Source organism: Capricornis sumatraensis, chromosome 3, assembly GCF_032405125.1.
Source record: "Capricornis sumatraensis isolate serow.1 chromosome 3, serow.2, whole genome shotgun sequence".
Classification (NCBI taxonomy): domain Eukaryota; kingdom Metazoa; phylum Chordata; class Mammalia; order Artiodactyla; family Bovidae; genus Capricornis; species Capricornis sumatraensis.
The window spans coordinates 125,122,788-125,139,163 of NC_091071.1; the positions used below are offsets into that span (position 1 = coordinate 125,122,788).

The window sequence follows — 16,376 nt, forward strand, 5'->3', positions numbered from 1 at the left end:
AACCAAGCTCAAATATAAAATATTTTTTGGAATAAAAATTCAACTTCCCAAACTGTTTGAAAATGGACAAACCATTAATATGCAAAATATTGAGAGAATTGCATACTCCCTTCCATTTATTGATGCAAATTTATACATGCAAAAATATTTGCACATTGATGCTAATCAACTTGAACTGTTCTTTGTTTCAGGGACAAAATTCTCAGGAAGAGGTTTGATTTTCCTATGAGTTCAATGGAGAAGATATTCACAAAATGTAATAATTTTTTTTTAATTTAAATTTATTTATTTTAATTGGAGGCTAATTACTTTACAATATTGTATTGCTTTTGCCATACATCAACATGAATCCACCATGGGTGTACACGTGTTCCCCATCCTGAACTCCCCTCCCACATCCCTTCCCATACCATCCCTCTGAGTCATCCCAGTGCATCAGCCCCAAGCATCCTGTATCCTGCATTGAACCTGGACTGGCGATTCGTTTCATATATGATATTATACATGTTTCAATGCCATTCTCCCAAATCATCCCACCCTCTCCCTCTCCCACAGAGTCCAAAAGTCTGTTCTATACATCTGTGTCTCTTTTGCTGTCTCACATACAGGGTTATCGTTACCATCTTTCTAAACTCCATATATATGCGTTAGTATATTGTATTGGTGTTTTTCCTTCTGGCTTACTTCACTCTTTATAATAGGCTCCAGTTTCATCCACCTCATTAGAACTGATTCAAATGTACTCTTTTTAATGGCTGAATAATACTCCATTGTGTATATGTACCACCGCTTTCTTATCCATTCATCTGCTGATGGACATCTAGGTTGCTTCCATGTCCTGGCTACTATAAACAGTGCTGCGATGAACATTGGGTTATACGTGTCTCTTTCAATTCTGGTTTCCTTGGTGTGTATGCCCAGCAGTGAGATTGCTGGTCATAAGGCAGTTCTATTTCCAGTTTTTTAAGGATCTCCATTTTTGATGATTTTTTCTAAATGAATTTGCAAAACAGGTATAAAAATATCTTAAATGCATTTAGTAACTTACTCCTTTTATAAAAATGAGATTCTTATAAAATCTCCAAATATTTTTGGCTACAGTAAAATTAAATATGTCAGGTGGTGATTTAAAATGCCAATATATAGTTATTATTTATAATAAAATAGAGAATTTAAATTTGACATCATTTAAAATGTAAAACATGCTATTAGCTTCAGAGTTCAATTTTCCATTATTATTTTTCATTACTTTCAGTATTTTCCTGTAGATCAGCATATTCCAAAGTACATTCTTAGTGACACTAGTAATGAAAACTATGCCACAAAAAAATGTGTTATTCATCAATAAGTCTGATAAAAGCTATGTGTTATTAGGAATTATTCATAATTGTGTTGTGTATAACAATGACATAATTTTATTTAAAAAGGGTTGATCTTTTAGAGATGTAAGCTAAAGTATTTATGAATAAAATGATATAATTTCTGGAATGATTTCCACATATTTTGAAAGTGGAAAAAGATGGGTGTGGGGATGGGGTTAGGTCAGCCATGGATTGATGTTACTCAACTTTGAGTGATGAGTACCTTTGGGTTCATTTTAGTATATGGCCTATATTTGTGTATATGAGAAATTCTGCACAAGACATAAAAATCATTAAATAAATGAAAGATGCATATTTCTTAAAAAATTTATACCACATGTAAAAGCTATGAGGAGTTCTAGGTTAAAAAAAAAAAAAACAAACATTTGTTTATCTGGGATCTTCTCAAACTACTGACCATAGACTCTTCTTTTCAAGGAACGTGTATCAGTCGGTCTCCTGGACATTTTGGAAACAGCTATACATTTTCTATGTCGAACTAATGTCTTTTTCCATGGATCATTGTTCATGATAATTCTAGACAACTAGTGCACAAAAAAATTTATTTATGTGTTGAAAATTAAGGTAAAAATAGGAAATTTTTAAAAAGAATTATTATTTCCAAATTCTGAGATGCTTGAAGTATCTATAAGTAAAACATCTAAGTTTAAAAACTTCATCAAGATTTATTATGTGTATAAATATACTGGCAGAAATAGTGCTAAAGGAAATACAGTTTCAAAAAGAGTCCATATTTCTTAAGCATTTTTTCCATTGGCTATTAGCCATAAATCTAATTATAGATATTTAATAACTAAATAAAAAACTGTTTTAAAAAAACTACATATCATTATCAACCTCAATAATTTTATTATATTTTTATCCTAAATTTCTGTGAAATTTAAGAATCTGTTAAAAATCATATTTGAATACCCATAAATTATTTCTCACTCAAGCAAACTATATTAGGCAAAAATATTCCTCAGAATAATATTCTATAATTGCTAAATAAGATTTACATTTCTGCATAAAATGCTTTATAATTTTGCATGTGTCAGAGTATAGTTTTACTCTATAAAATTATAAATGTATAATTTTGCATTTTAGTTTCTAAGTAACTTATTTTATTATTTTTAAAATAAGTTAACCATACCTTTTAAACTTTGCATCAAAGTAAAGATGGCCTGTATTGCTATTTATAGATGTCCTTTCTTTCCAGCTTTTTTAGAGACTAGAAGACTTCTTTCTTGTTGACTTTTATAAAAATTCAAACTAGAACATTTGCATTAATTACAATATACCACCAAAAATTGCATTAATTTCCATTGATGTCCATTAATTTGATAAATGTTTTGTCATTTGTACCATTTGCACTGTCAAAACAAGTTAATTATATCTTACTGACATTTTTGACAGTTGCTTTAACTGCAAAAAAAGTATCTTATTTGCTTCCACAAAAATTCAATCTCATCTATTGAAAATTTGAACTAAGCAAGAGATGACTAGCCCATGTCAGGAGTCTTACAAGATCAACTTAGGATCAATGGTAAACAATGACTCCTCAGAATTCTTTAATAGCAGTGCTCATATTTTACGGTGGAAAATATTATGTACCTGCATAATCTGTTCTTGCATAATGCCCATCTTCAGATTTAGTAGTTGTAGTTGTGTTATCTGTGTTAAAAAATTAACAATAAAGATTGATTAACTTGTTACCTAGATATCTTTCTAACAGTATTTTCATTACAATTAAGGAGTTTTCAAATATATTTCTAAGCAATCTTTACAAAAATCAAATTTACAATATCAATTTAAGACAAATAGAAAGATATAGGCTTTCTAATGCTTAGGGCAAGAAGTTTCAAACTATAACTGAGATAAGTTGGGTAAAAGAATAACAAATCAAAACCCAAGAAAATATTTGTTTCTGAACAAGAAACAAAATAGAACATTCTGGGACATCCCAACTGTGAAAATGTACTTGACATATTTCTATTGACTCAATATATAAAAATGGTGTGATCTGCTCTGATTTCAATGTTATACAATATATCTTTATAGTCTTTGCTAAAAATTATTTTAACTTTCTCTTTACCCTGTTCAAGGAGTGTATCTACAATTTTTGGAATATTGGACTCTGTGTTGATGGCATTGTGAAGACGCAGTGCCATCATACAGAAAAAAAATATGGATCATTGCCAATAGGCCCTATAATCACCACAATTGCTGCAGTAAAATTTACTGTCCATTGTAAACCAAACTTGTCTTTCAAAAAGAAGTCCCTGCCTAATAAGGGATTATCTCCTCCTTTCATTTCTATGTAAAGACTGAGTGAAGTGAAAGTCGCTCAGTATGTCTGACTCTTTGTGACCCCATGGACTATACAGTCCAGGGAACTCTCTAGGCCAGTATACTGGAATGCGTAGCCTCTCCCTTCTCCAGGGGATCTTCCCAACCCAGGGATCAAACCCAGGTCTCCCGCATTGCAGGCAGATGCTTTACCAGCTGAGCTACAAGAGAAGCCCATGCAAAGACTAAAGATATTCTGCAAAATGAATTTTGGTGTGAGTATTACCTTGACATCGACCCAATGACATGACTTCAATTTTCTCCTGTTTCTGACATGATGCTTCTTTGATTTGACATGCATTATCATAAGATTTCCCATCAGAAGCACACAGGGGATTGAAGTTGGTCTGAGAACAGTCAATGTTGCACACACACCTAAAGGGAGAGAGAAATAAAATGTGCAACATCAATGGTGTTGTTACCACATTATAAATAAAACACAAAGAGGAAGAATTGCTAGGTTGGCAAAATGCAAGTTGGCAAAATTGAATTGTATCCTTCCAGGGGAAGTTCCTTCACTCTTCTACCTGAGACGAAAAGAAACATAGAACTAATCTAAAATAATTCAAAAGACTGAGCAATGGATAAAAAATAAAAAAGGGGAAACTCAGAAAATAATCATCAGTTAATCTCTGCCACTGGAACTTTTAAAATATGTACATAAACTTCCCTGCTGATGCCTGCAGAATTTGAATAGGCTGAAGTAGCCATGAAATTCTGCTTTACAATTTCCTTAAATGAAATCTACTGTGTTACTTCTTTTCTCAGGCTATTTGAATGGTGAAAGCTTGAGGAAAATGACTCGGAGGACATTTCAGAGAATGTACACATGGAGATTATTTGGAATGCAACGAGGAGTTAAATTTCTTCAGCGTATATGCAGATACACATAAGATGTGCTAAACAGGAATGGTCAGTGGTCCTTAGTATTTTGAGGAGATCACCAAACCCTCTGAGAATCAAATAACAGGTATAGACCTCTCCTCAGAAATACTGTACTCATGTAAACAACTCTGCACAATATTTTAGGGGTTCCACGGGCCCCTGGTAGCCTATGTCATTAAACTCTTTCCCAAATACATACTACTCTCTCTGTTTTCTGTTTTAAATAAGTTGATTATCACTCATGATTTTAATAGATTTCTTAATAGAAATAAAAATTTGGTGGATTAATGAAAATTAGTTTACTTGAATTAAGAGAATTAGATATTTTAAAGCAAGCTTCTTAGGATTTTTCCTATGTCCTTGTAACTCACCATATTTTACAATCTACTTTTTCACTCAGAATATTGTGTTTATGTGTGCAAATATGTTACTGCCTTAGAATGTAAACTCCTGTTTAAAATTTTTATTAATATTTCTATCACTTTTCTAAACAGATGATAATATTCTTGAAGTGATGAATCACACATTTTACTTCTGTATATTTTACTTGGAGCTGAGCATAGGATATAAGGATAACAAAAACAAGCAGCTGACAACATGCTGGGTTCTGAACACACATTGCTTTCTTTAATCTTTGCAACAGCCATTTCACAGACCAACGATATTACATAAGGTCAGAGAGCTAGTAAACTGTGGAACAAGGACCCCCCACAGATATGTTAAACTAAAATACAATCCTTTCTGCCCACCATAGGCTGTGTATTAGTTTCCTAAAAACTTCTAAACATAGTCGTTTATAAGCAGGTTTCTGGGCCTCCTTAAATCTGGGGCGGGGGAAGCCTAGGGTTCTGTATTCTTAGTTAATCATCCTGGCATCAGACTCACTTCCTGCGAATCACTGCTTGATTGGTTTGTCGACTGAGTGAGAGAGGGTTTGTCTACACACTAGTGTCTCTCAGAGTGTAGTCTTGAAATCATCTGTATCAGAATTACCTAGATCTTGGTTAAAAATGTTGGCAGATAATGTGCTAATCCATTTATTTTATTTTTTTTGAATAAGAGAATTACTCTAGGAATGCTTGGTTATTTTTAATAGTTCACTTAGGTACAAATAAGAGAGATGGCAACCATCTCTAACGCTTAAGTCATTGACAGCGGTGTTCCTACCTTGGCCGTGATGGTGCTACATGATGACAGCTACTGGGATCACAATATTGCTTCTTTGGCTGATTCTTTGCATCTGAAAAATCTGAGATCAGGAGCTGTTACATGTTCAAAGAGCTTTTGGTCCTTGTGATAAAAAATTGGGAGAAGTAACTTTGTAGCTCAGGCTTGTTCTCAATAAAGAGGAAAGGGGACAGATTTTTGTATTTTTAAAAAGATAGCTTCATTTATGTTGAGGAGAGTTGAGGTTTTGACTATTGTTGTATTGGACTCTAGAGACCATCCCCTTGAAAGACACTGAAATAATTATCTGCTAGCAGCAGCAGAACAGAGAGGAAGGTATGTGAGAACCTATGAACATCTAGAGCAAATTAGGTAATATATCAAGGGATTTTCAGGTTTCTCCAAGTTGAATACAAAGAAATGCAGGGATGTACATCACATATAATCTTGCCAAAAAAAAAAAGACTGGCAATTCAGAAATCCATTTGATATCATAACAAAATAGCAAATGAGAATGGAGATGGAAAGATAAAATTTGGTTGAATTGAACTGGCCAGATTGAACATTTCAGTGAAGAACTCAACTAAACCATAGTACCAATAAATTAAACAGTTATTCGGAAAGTCTAACAATATCACCCTTTTCCAGTGGGCTATTTTTTCCCTTTGACTGATCTGATCTTAGTCCCATAGATTTTTGCTGCTGATACCTTCTTCCCTTTCCTTTTCCAGTATTGCTCGTTTAGGGATATCCTTTCAAGGTTTGTTTCCCCTTTGGAAATTCATCACTCTTGCTGCCTCAAATAAAGCCTTTCAGAAAATGGCTAAGAAAAAAAGTTCAGACATTTGGAATTTCTATTCTCATCTCAAAGGGAGGACCTAGATTCTTTTAGGTGAAAGTAAGATACGAGTTTTGCCATAAGCTTCAGGCAAGCATTGAAAGTTGAAAGTTACACTCAGTTGTGTCTGACTCCTTGCGACCCCATGGACTGTAGCCCACCAGGCTCCTCTGTCCATGGGATACTCCAGGCAAGAAAACTGCAGTGGGTTGCCATTTCCTTCTCCAAGGGATCTTCCTGACCTAGGGATCGAACCCAGGTCTCCTGCATTGCAGGCAGACGCTTTAACCTCTGAGCCACATGGGTTACACTCATCTTTTTTCTACTGTACAGTGTCATTATATAATACCTCCACTCCTTCCTCCATCCTCTTTGAGCCTTGCCTATGTTAAATAAATGCATGAGTATAATAAATTTACTCATGAATTTCAGCATCAATTGGAAATTTGAAATCTATGGAGAATACTTTTTTTTCTTTGAATAAGTGGAAGAAGCTTCATTGATTGCTGAAATGGCTTAAAAACTATGTAGATCAGGGAAAAGGAAACGTTGGGATTGGCTTAAAAAGACCTAATATTTCTACATTATAAAAGACCAATGAATTCTGATTATATAATCATTATTTACTATATTTTTTGTACCTAAGTATATTAGGCTTAACTAGTTAGAAAACCATGCAGGATTTCAGGATCAGAATCTCAAACTCTAAGTCCATTTTGACTTTTATCAGTAGTGGCTAAGTTTTGTGTTCCTGCCCGGCCCAATACCTTTCAAACACTAAACTTTTAGTAACTGTGGTTTCAATACATACATAAGTGAAATGAATGAACAGAGCAAAAGGATTTTATATTTTTAAAGAGAGGATAAAATTAATCCAAATTATCATCACTCTACTGCCATAAAAGTAGACATATCAGTTCAGTTCAGTTCAGTTCAGTTCAGTCGCTCAGTCGTGTCCGACTCTTTGTGACCCTATGAAACGCAGCACGCCAGGCCTCCCTGTCCATCACCAACCCCCGGAGTTCACTCAGATTCACGTCCATCGAGTCAGTGATGCCATCCAGCCATCTCATCCTCTGTCGTCCCCTTCTCCTCCTGCCCCCAATCCCTCCCAGCATCAAAGTCTTTTTCAATGAGTCAACTCTTTGCATGAGGTGGCCAAAGTACTGGAGTTTTAGCTTTAGCATCATTCCTTCCAAAGAAATCCCAGGGCTGATCTTCAGAATGGACTGGTTGGATCTCCGTGAAGTCCAAGGGACTCTCAAGAGTCTTCTCCAATACCACAGTTCAAAAGCATCCATTCTTCGGCTCTCAGCCTTCTTCACAGTCCAACTCTCACATCCATACATGACTACTGGAAAAAACCATAGCCTTGACTAGACGAACCTTAGTCGGCAAAGTAATGTCTCTGCTTTTGAATATGGTATCTAGGTTGGTTATAACTTTCCTTCCAAGGAGTAAGCATCGTTTTACATGGCTGCAACCACCATCTGCAGTGATTTTGGAGCCCAAAAAAATAAAGTCTGACACTGTTTCTACTGTTTCCCCATCTATTTCCCATGAAGTGATGGGACCAGATGCCATGATCTTCATTTTCTGAATGTTGAGCTTTAAGCCGACTTTTCAACTCTCCACTTTCACTTTCATCAAGAGGCTTTTTAGTTCCTCTTCACTTTCTGCCATAAGGGTGGTGTCATCTACATATCTGAGCTTATTGATATTTCTCCCAGCAGTCTTGATTCCAGCCTGTGTTTCTTCCAGTCCAGCATTTCTCATGATGTACTCTGCATATAAGTTAAATAAGCAGGGTGACAATAGACAGCCTTGACGTACTCCTTTCCCTATTTGGAACCAGTCTGTTGTTCCATGTCCAGTTCTAACTGTTGCTTCCTGACCTGCATACAGATTTCTCAAGAGGCAGGTCAGGTGGTCTGGTATTCCCATCTCTTGAAGAATTTTCCACAGTTTATTGTGATCCACACAGTCAAAGGCTTTGGCATAGTCAATATAGCAGAAATAGATGTTTTCCTGGAACTCTCTTGCTTTTTCCATGATAAAGCAGATGTTGGCAATTTGATCTCTGGTTCCTCTGTCTTTTCTAAAACCAGCTTGAACATCAAGAAGTTCACGGTTCATGTATTGCTGAAGCCTGGTTTGGAGAATTTTGAGCATTACTTTACTAGCATGTGAGATGAGTGCAACTGTGTGGTAGTTTGAGCATTCTTTGGCATTGACTTTCTTTGGGATTGGAATGAAAACTGACCTTTTCCAGTCCTGTGGCCACTGCTGAGTTTTCCAAATTTGCTGGCATATTGAGTGTAGCACTTTCACAGCATCATCTTTCAGGGTTTGAAATAGCTCAACTGGAATGCCATCACCTCCACTAGCTTTGTTCGTAGTGATGCTTTCTAAGGCCCACTTGACTTCACATTCCAGGATGTCTGGCTCTAGGTGAGTGATCACACCATCGTGATTATCTGGGTTATGAAGATCTTTTCTGTACGGTTCTTCTGTGTATTCTTGCCACCTCTTCTTAATATCTTCTGCTTCTGTTAGGTCCATACCATTTCTGTACTTTATCAAGCCCATCTTTGCATGAAATGTTCCCTTGGTATCTCTAATTTTCTTGAAGAGATCTCTAGTCTTTCCCATTCTGTTGTTTTCCTCTATTTCTTTGCATTGATCACTGAGGAAGGCTTTCTTATCTCTTCTTGCTATTCTTTGGAACTCTGCATTCAGATGCTTATATCTTTCTTTTTCTCCTTTGCTTTTCACTTCTCTTCTTTTCACAGCTATTTGTAAGGCCTCCCCAGACAGCCATTTTGCTTTTTTGCATTTCTTTTCCATGGGGATGGTCTTGATCCCTGTCTCCTGTACAATGTCACAAACCTCATTCCATAGTTCATCAGGCACTCTATCTATCAGATCTAGGCCCTTAAATCTATTTCTCACTTCCACTGTATAATCATAAAGGATTTGATTTAGGTCATATCTGAATGGTCTAGTGGTTTTCCCTACTTTCTTCAAATTAAGTCTGAATTTGGTAATAAGGAGTTCATGATCTGAGCCACAGTCAGCTCCTGGTCTTGTTTTTGTTGGCTGTATAAAGCTTCTCCATCTTTGGCTGCAAAGAATAGAATCAATCTGATTTCAGTGTTGACCATCTGGTGATGTCCCTGTGTAGAGTCTTCTTTTGTGTTGTTGGAAGAGGGTGTTTGCTATGACCAGTGTATTTTCTTGGCAAAACTCTATTCGTTTCTGCCCTGCTTCATTCCGCATTCCAAGCCCAAATTTGTCTGTTACTCCAGGTGTTTCTTGACTTCCTCCTTTTGTATTCCAGTCCCCTATAATAAAGAGGACATCTTTTTTGGGTGTTAATTCTAAAAGGTCTTGTAGGTCTTCATAGAACCGTTCAACTTCAGTTTCTTCAGCATTACTGGTTGGGGCATAGACTTGGATAACGGTGATATTGAATGGTTTGCCTTGAAAATGAACAGAGATCACTCTGTCGTTTTTGAGACTGTATCCAAGTACGGCATTTCAGATTCTTTTGTTGACCATGATGGCTACTCCATTTCTTCTGAGGGATTCCTGCCCATAGTAGTAGATATAATGGTTATCTGAGTTAAATTCACTCATTCCAGTCCATTTTAGTTCACTGATTCCTAGAATGTCGATGTTCACTCTTGCCATCTCTTGTTTGACCACTTCCAATTTGCCTTGATTCATGGACCTGACATTCCAGGTTCCTATGCAATATTGCTCTTTACAGCATCAGAGCTTGCTTCTATCACCAGTCACATCCACAACTGGGTATTGTTTTTGCTTTGGCTCTATCCCTTCATTCTTTCTGGAGTTATTTCTCCACTGATGTCTAGTAGCATATTGGGCACGTACTGACCTGGGGAGTTCCTCTTTCAGTATCCTATCATTTTGCCTTTTCATACTGTTCATGGGGTTCTCAAGGCAAGAATACTGAAGTGGCTTGCCATTCCCTTCTCCAGTGGACCCCATTCTGTCAGACCTCTCCACCATGACCCACCAATCTTGGGTGGCTCCACAGGGCATGGTTTGGCTTCATTGAGTTAGACAAGGCTGTGGTCCTAGTGTGATTAGATTGACTAGTTTTCTGTGAGTATGGTATCAGTGTGTCTGCCCTGTGATGCCCTCTTGCAACACCTACCATCTTACTTGGGTTTCTCTTACGTTGGGTATGGGGTGTCTCTTCACAGCTGCTCCAGCAAAGCGTAGCTGCTGCTCCTTACCTTGGACAAGGGGTATCTCCTTACCCCTGCCCTTCCTGATCTAGGTGCAGTAGGGCCTAGAGGAGCTATCCCACATTGAAGGTCAGGAAGGGTGGCAGTAAGTAGACATATGGTAGCTAATAAATATTTTTCTTGCCAAATATTAAATGTCCTCACTAAAATCAATGAATATTCAATTGAATTCAAGAATAATGGTAATAATAATAATAATAGCTTATTCAATGACAGTGCCTGCCCCAGTGTTATATGCTTTATATGTTATCACTCCTTTTATCTTTCTATCTCTATGAGGTAGTTACCATTACTATCTCCGTCTTGGGCTTCCCTGGTGGCTCAGATGGTAAAGAATCCACCTGCAATATGGAATCCTGGGTTTGATCTCTGGGTCGGGAAGATCCCCTAGAGGAGGGCATGGCAACCCACTCCAGTATTCTTGCCTGGAGAATCCCCATGGACAGAGGAGCCTGGTGAGCTACAGTCCATGGGGTTGTAAAGAGGCGGACACGACTGAGTGACTAAGCACAGCACACAGTATTTTCGTCTTACAGATAACAAAATGTAGGCTTGGAGAAGTCACAGAGCTTGTAAGGAGAAGAACCTAATTTCAGATATAGGCAGTCTGATGCCAAAACCTGCAGTGTTCTACATACTGTTTAGTACAATGAAAAACAAAAAAGATCCAAATTCCTGCTGTTAACTAATTAAAGGAATACTTTGGATTAATAAGGCTTGAAAAAACAAAGTTATGTCTACTTTTGGAATATTTATCATGATTTTATGAATTTAAATCATGTTGACTCAGTCTCTGTCTTCTCAAACAAGTAATGTTACCAGAGATCATTAGTGAATATGTGAATTAGTGAATATGTCAGAGACTATTAGTTTTAAAAAATTCTGAACAACATCTGGTATTGAATGAGTAACTGAGATGTATTCAATGAATCTGATAATTTAAGGCATCAGTTGTTCAGAATATTTTATCTTTAAGGAAACCCTATACAAAGGTGGCTCCACAGAAAAACACACAGAGACAGGCACACATGAAATGACTCTACTGAAATGACAAAATCTAGTACTAAATCCAAGTCTCTGCTTCAAAACTTAGAGTCTGGAAGTTCTAGAAGCTCATATTCATGGCACAAGGGAGGTTTGTGTGTTTATGCGAGTGAATGAATTTGTGTATGTATGTATGTGGAGAGGGGGCTGCCTGGTGGCATTGACTACATTGTTAATGTGCCTATTCTTTGGTTCATGTCTTTACCTTTCTGCAGCCTTCTCAAGGGAAATGTGTCTCTTTACCTTTGAATTTTACTTGGTACTTAGGACAGTGCATCATAGCAAGTCTTTAATACATGCTTGCTGAATGAATTACTGAGATAATGGCAGGATGGAGGTGGAAAAAAATTAAAGAAAATAGTCATTGTCTAGACATCAACACATAGGAGAGAGAACCATTGCTATATTCAGATAAATTCTCACCTAACTTTTTGCTACTTGGCACATGGAATCTCTAAGGAAGGAGAAGGACCTTGAAGAACTAAGGTTCACCTCCCTTCTTTTATTTGTGTCTACACGGACAAAGGAAACAGAGCCCTCATTAGCCCTTAGCCACTTCAATGGCATAGAAGTCCAATTATAATATAAAAAGATGTTTTCAGGTTACTACCTATATTCTGTGGTATTTGGGTACAATTTTTAAGAACAATTTGAACACAGAGGTGACTTGTCAGTTTAGTGATGTTTCAAACTATTGAAAAATATAAGACTGATAAAAAAGGTGACAGAATTATCATATTAATGGTGAGAATGCAGGTCACTCTGTGCTTTCACAGCTTATGTAAATGAATCCAGGATTTTTCTTTCTATAGAAAGAAAAAATGAAAGGCGAACATTTTAAAAACAGAAACTACCCCTTCTTCCCTGCATTTGGCAAATAATTGCATTATTATTCATTCTGAGAGGAGTAACTGGTTAATTATAGCATGTCACAAGTATTTAATATGAGCCAAGAATTTCTAAGGCTGAGGACTGCATGGATGTCTTTAAGGTTTTTGTGTTTTCTTTTCTTCTTTTTTTTTTTTTTTAACCTATCTCAGTCTTTTGACATTTTGACACTGCGATTACATAGATCTCTTTTCTTCTAGGCTACAAAGAAAAAGAATCAGCCCTACTTGAAAATAATAATTTCAGGGGTCTCTATGTGGAAATACTCCCCTCTGAAAATCCTTCAGAGAAAATTAACATTGACTGAAAACCTTAGCTGAAAACCTAGCTTAGTAAGAAAGAAGAGAAACATCCAATAATTTTAAAAGACCCCTTGATGGAGTGAAGAATTTAAATTATACTAAGTAAAAGGTGCTATCTAAGACAACTCACATACATTTACAATTACCCCATGAATATTTTGGGGTGTCTGATATTAATTTAGTTCTCTACCTCTCCTGAAATGCCTCTTACAAGGATGTTCTGAAATGAGTTAAACAAGCCTTTCCCATTGTATTTAAGAATGACTTGTCATCCACCAGAGTGAGAGGATGCGAGTGCTGCCAGGTAGCACATTACTTATTCATGCGTCTGCTTTGTGGCTGCCCTCTAATTTCACTAGATTTTGTTTCATCTGTTAAACATGCCTGTCACTTATTCCTCTCCCAAGGTCCTTGATCTGGTGTCCATTCAGAATTTTACCATATAACACTCTTAATCAGTTTGAAATATCCCACAAGAGGTTTTGATCTGCAGTTAGTTGCATTGCAGTGACCGTGATTTCGGGGCTGTTTCAGACCATGACTGGTTTGTTTCCCTGGAGCTTGTCTGTCTCTGAGGTTACGATGCAGAACCCTTCTGGCCCAGCCAGTAAATGAGGTCAGAGCTGCCGTCAGTGTCCTCTGTCAGAACTGTAATGGATGAGCTGGATATTAGTAACAGCAAAAACAGTGTGTACCTTTCATTCAAGAGTTCTGTGATACTTTACATGCATTTATTCAATTTTCATGTCACTTCTTTTGATGGAACTTGATTATAAGTATTTTACCTGTAAAGAAACTACAGGAACAACCAAATTGTGGGCAAAATGAGCTAAAGAGGTGTGAAAATTCATTAAAAAGTTGGAGGGTGGAAAAGTGCTGCCTGGGAGGTGAGATGAGGAAGTCTACTGTGTTGTTACTCAGGTGACGTATGTGAGCTTGGGCCAATACTTTTTTTTCAATTTGAGAAAGGCAATCTTTTTTGTTTTAAAACCTAGGAAGAAGGAGCAATGCCCTTCTCCAGACATGTAACCCAGGATTACAAGGAGGGGGACCAGACTTCTCTTGTACATGGAAAAGATTCAGTTCCTATAAATGTCTATCTATGGGACTTCCCAGGTGGTTCAATGATAAAGAATCTGCCTGCCAATGCAGGAGATGTGGGTTTGATCTCTGGGTTCAGAAGATCCCCTGGAGAAGGGAATGGCAACCCATTCCAGTATTTTAGCCTGGGAAATCCCCTGGACAGAGGAGCCTGGCAAGGTACAGTCCATGGGGACACAACTGAGTCAGACACAACTTAGCAATTAAACAACCACAACAATCTATCTATAAGGATTAAAGCACAGAAATTGGCCTGTTAGATGAAAAGAACTGAGGAAAATTATAGAGCTACAGATAGCCAAATCAATGAGTTCTGACTGAAGGGAAACTAAGCTGAGAAACCCTTTCCCTAGGTGACATCAGAATTTTCCAAATCAGAATCACATATTTGACAGGAGGATCAGTTCCTGGGAAAGGGACTGATGGCCATGCATTAAAATAATGTCTAAAATAATAAAGGTAGATGATATGACATTGGAGCTCATTTTGTATCAATTTCTTGACTTAGTGGTATACAACCCTGGATGCAGATCAAAACCTCTTTTGGAATAGTTCAACCTTGGGCACCAACCCAAAGGTCTTCACTTAGGAGGTCTGATATCAGGTCAAGGTAACTGTAGTTGTCGAAAATGCCACAGTTGTGCATTTCTGATGTGCAGTTGTGGTGAGTTGCAATCATAGTAAATGCTCTTTCTTACCCTGTTACACTAAGAGATTTTTCCAAATTTAATGTAAGATTTGTCATGGGAAATTCTGATGTATTACATCTGGGATGGGACTCAGAAATCAGCATTTTAAGCAAGTTCCTTCGCTCTTTCTAAGGCAGATAACTTGCATAGTCTCTGAGAAATCTCAGCCACACCCCTTTTCTCTTTCTCTTTTATTCCATTATAAGCAATTTAATATTCTTGATTAATGTACATGCTTCAGGTACAAACCTTCCACATGCTTTAGGTGCTATGTGTGTGGTTTTAGGTGACAGGGACAGGTGATTAAATGCACTGATTCCAAAACATCCATGGTGGAGAAGTCAGAAGGACTGATTCATCAAGTAAAACCAAGATGGAGTGATGAGAAAGGAGATGAAACTCTGGAGGGGCCCCCTGTGCCAGATAGTTAGCCCCAACTTCCACATGACTCCCAGGTTTAATGCTCACAAGACAGGAAGGATAAGGCTTCCCTGATGGCTCAGATGGTAAAGAAAGTGAAACTGAAGTCGCTCAGTCGTGTCCGACTCTTTGCAATCCTATGGACTGTAGCCTACCAGGCTCCTCTGTCCATGGGGTTTTCCAGGCAAGAATACTGGAGTGGGTTGCCATTTCCCTCTCCAGGAGATCTTCCTTACCCAGGGATTGAACCCAGGTCTTCCGCGTTGTAAGCAGACGCTTTATTGTCTGAGCCACCAGAGAATTCCATAGAACCTGCCTGCAATGCAGGAGACCTGGGTTGGATCCCTGGGTTGGGAAGAGTTCCTCTGGAGAAGAGAATGGCAACCAATCCAGTCTTCTTGCCTGTAGAATTCCATGGACAGAAGGGCCTGGCAGGTTACAGTTCTTGGGTTCACTAAGAGTCGGAAACAACTGAGTGACTAACATTTTTTCACTGGGGAGGATACCACGGAAACTGGATTCTCTCAAAAGATGGGTAGGATTTAACAGAAGTGTGATGGAGTGAACGACATGGGGAAATTTGTGGAGGCAGACAGTGCACCGGGTGTCGGGAGAACAGGAATAAATCAGTCTGATTGAAGTGAACTCCTCCCAATAACAGTGGGAGAGTCCAACTCTCTATAGTCAGATGATAAAGGGCCTCAATTCCAGAGCAAAGAGTGGTCTTTATTTTCTAGGCAATGGGGAGTCCAGAAAGCTTTTTGACACATGGTGATGAGAAGGTCAACATGATGAAAGGGGTACTTTAGGAAGACAAGATGGTAGTGGAGCCCAGGCAGGGGGACTAGTCACCAGGCTATTGCTATCAGCTCAAGGGACTAGCAAGGAAAGCTCAGGAGTGAGGCAGTCACTCAAAGGAAGGATCAGTAGGGCTTGATCTATAAGGCATATCATAGCAAAGAGCTAAGGTGAAAAAGTTACCTTCATGCCTTTCCTGCCCTACGCTTTCCTGCTTTTTTTTTATTTTTCCCCTGACCTGAGTTCTGTTCCAAATC

The 16,376-nt window shown here is 37.8% G+C and overlaps 1 protein-coding gene across 1 annotated transcript in view; it reads right to left on the minus strand.

Annotated features, from left to right (window-relative positions):
* The window catches only part of TMEFF2 (transmembrane protein with EGF like and two follistatin like domains 2), a 289,338-nt gene that overhangs the window by 52,423 nt on the left and 220,539 nt on the right, over positions 1-16,376 (minus strand). Inside the window, exons 6-7 of the mRNA XM_068968943.1 lie at positions 3,937-4,085; positions 2,976-3,035 (exon numbers count right to left, since the gene is read on the minus strand). Of these exons, the coding sequence (XP_068825044.1) occupies positions 2,976-3,035; positions 3,937-4,085 (209 nt within the window). The remainder of the gene's footprint in view (positions 1-2,975; positions 3,036-3,936; positions 4,086-16,376) is intronic.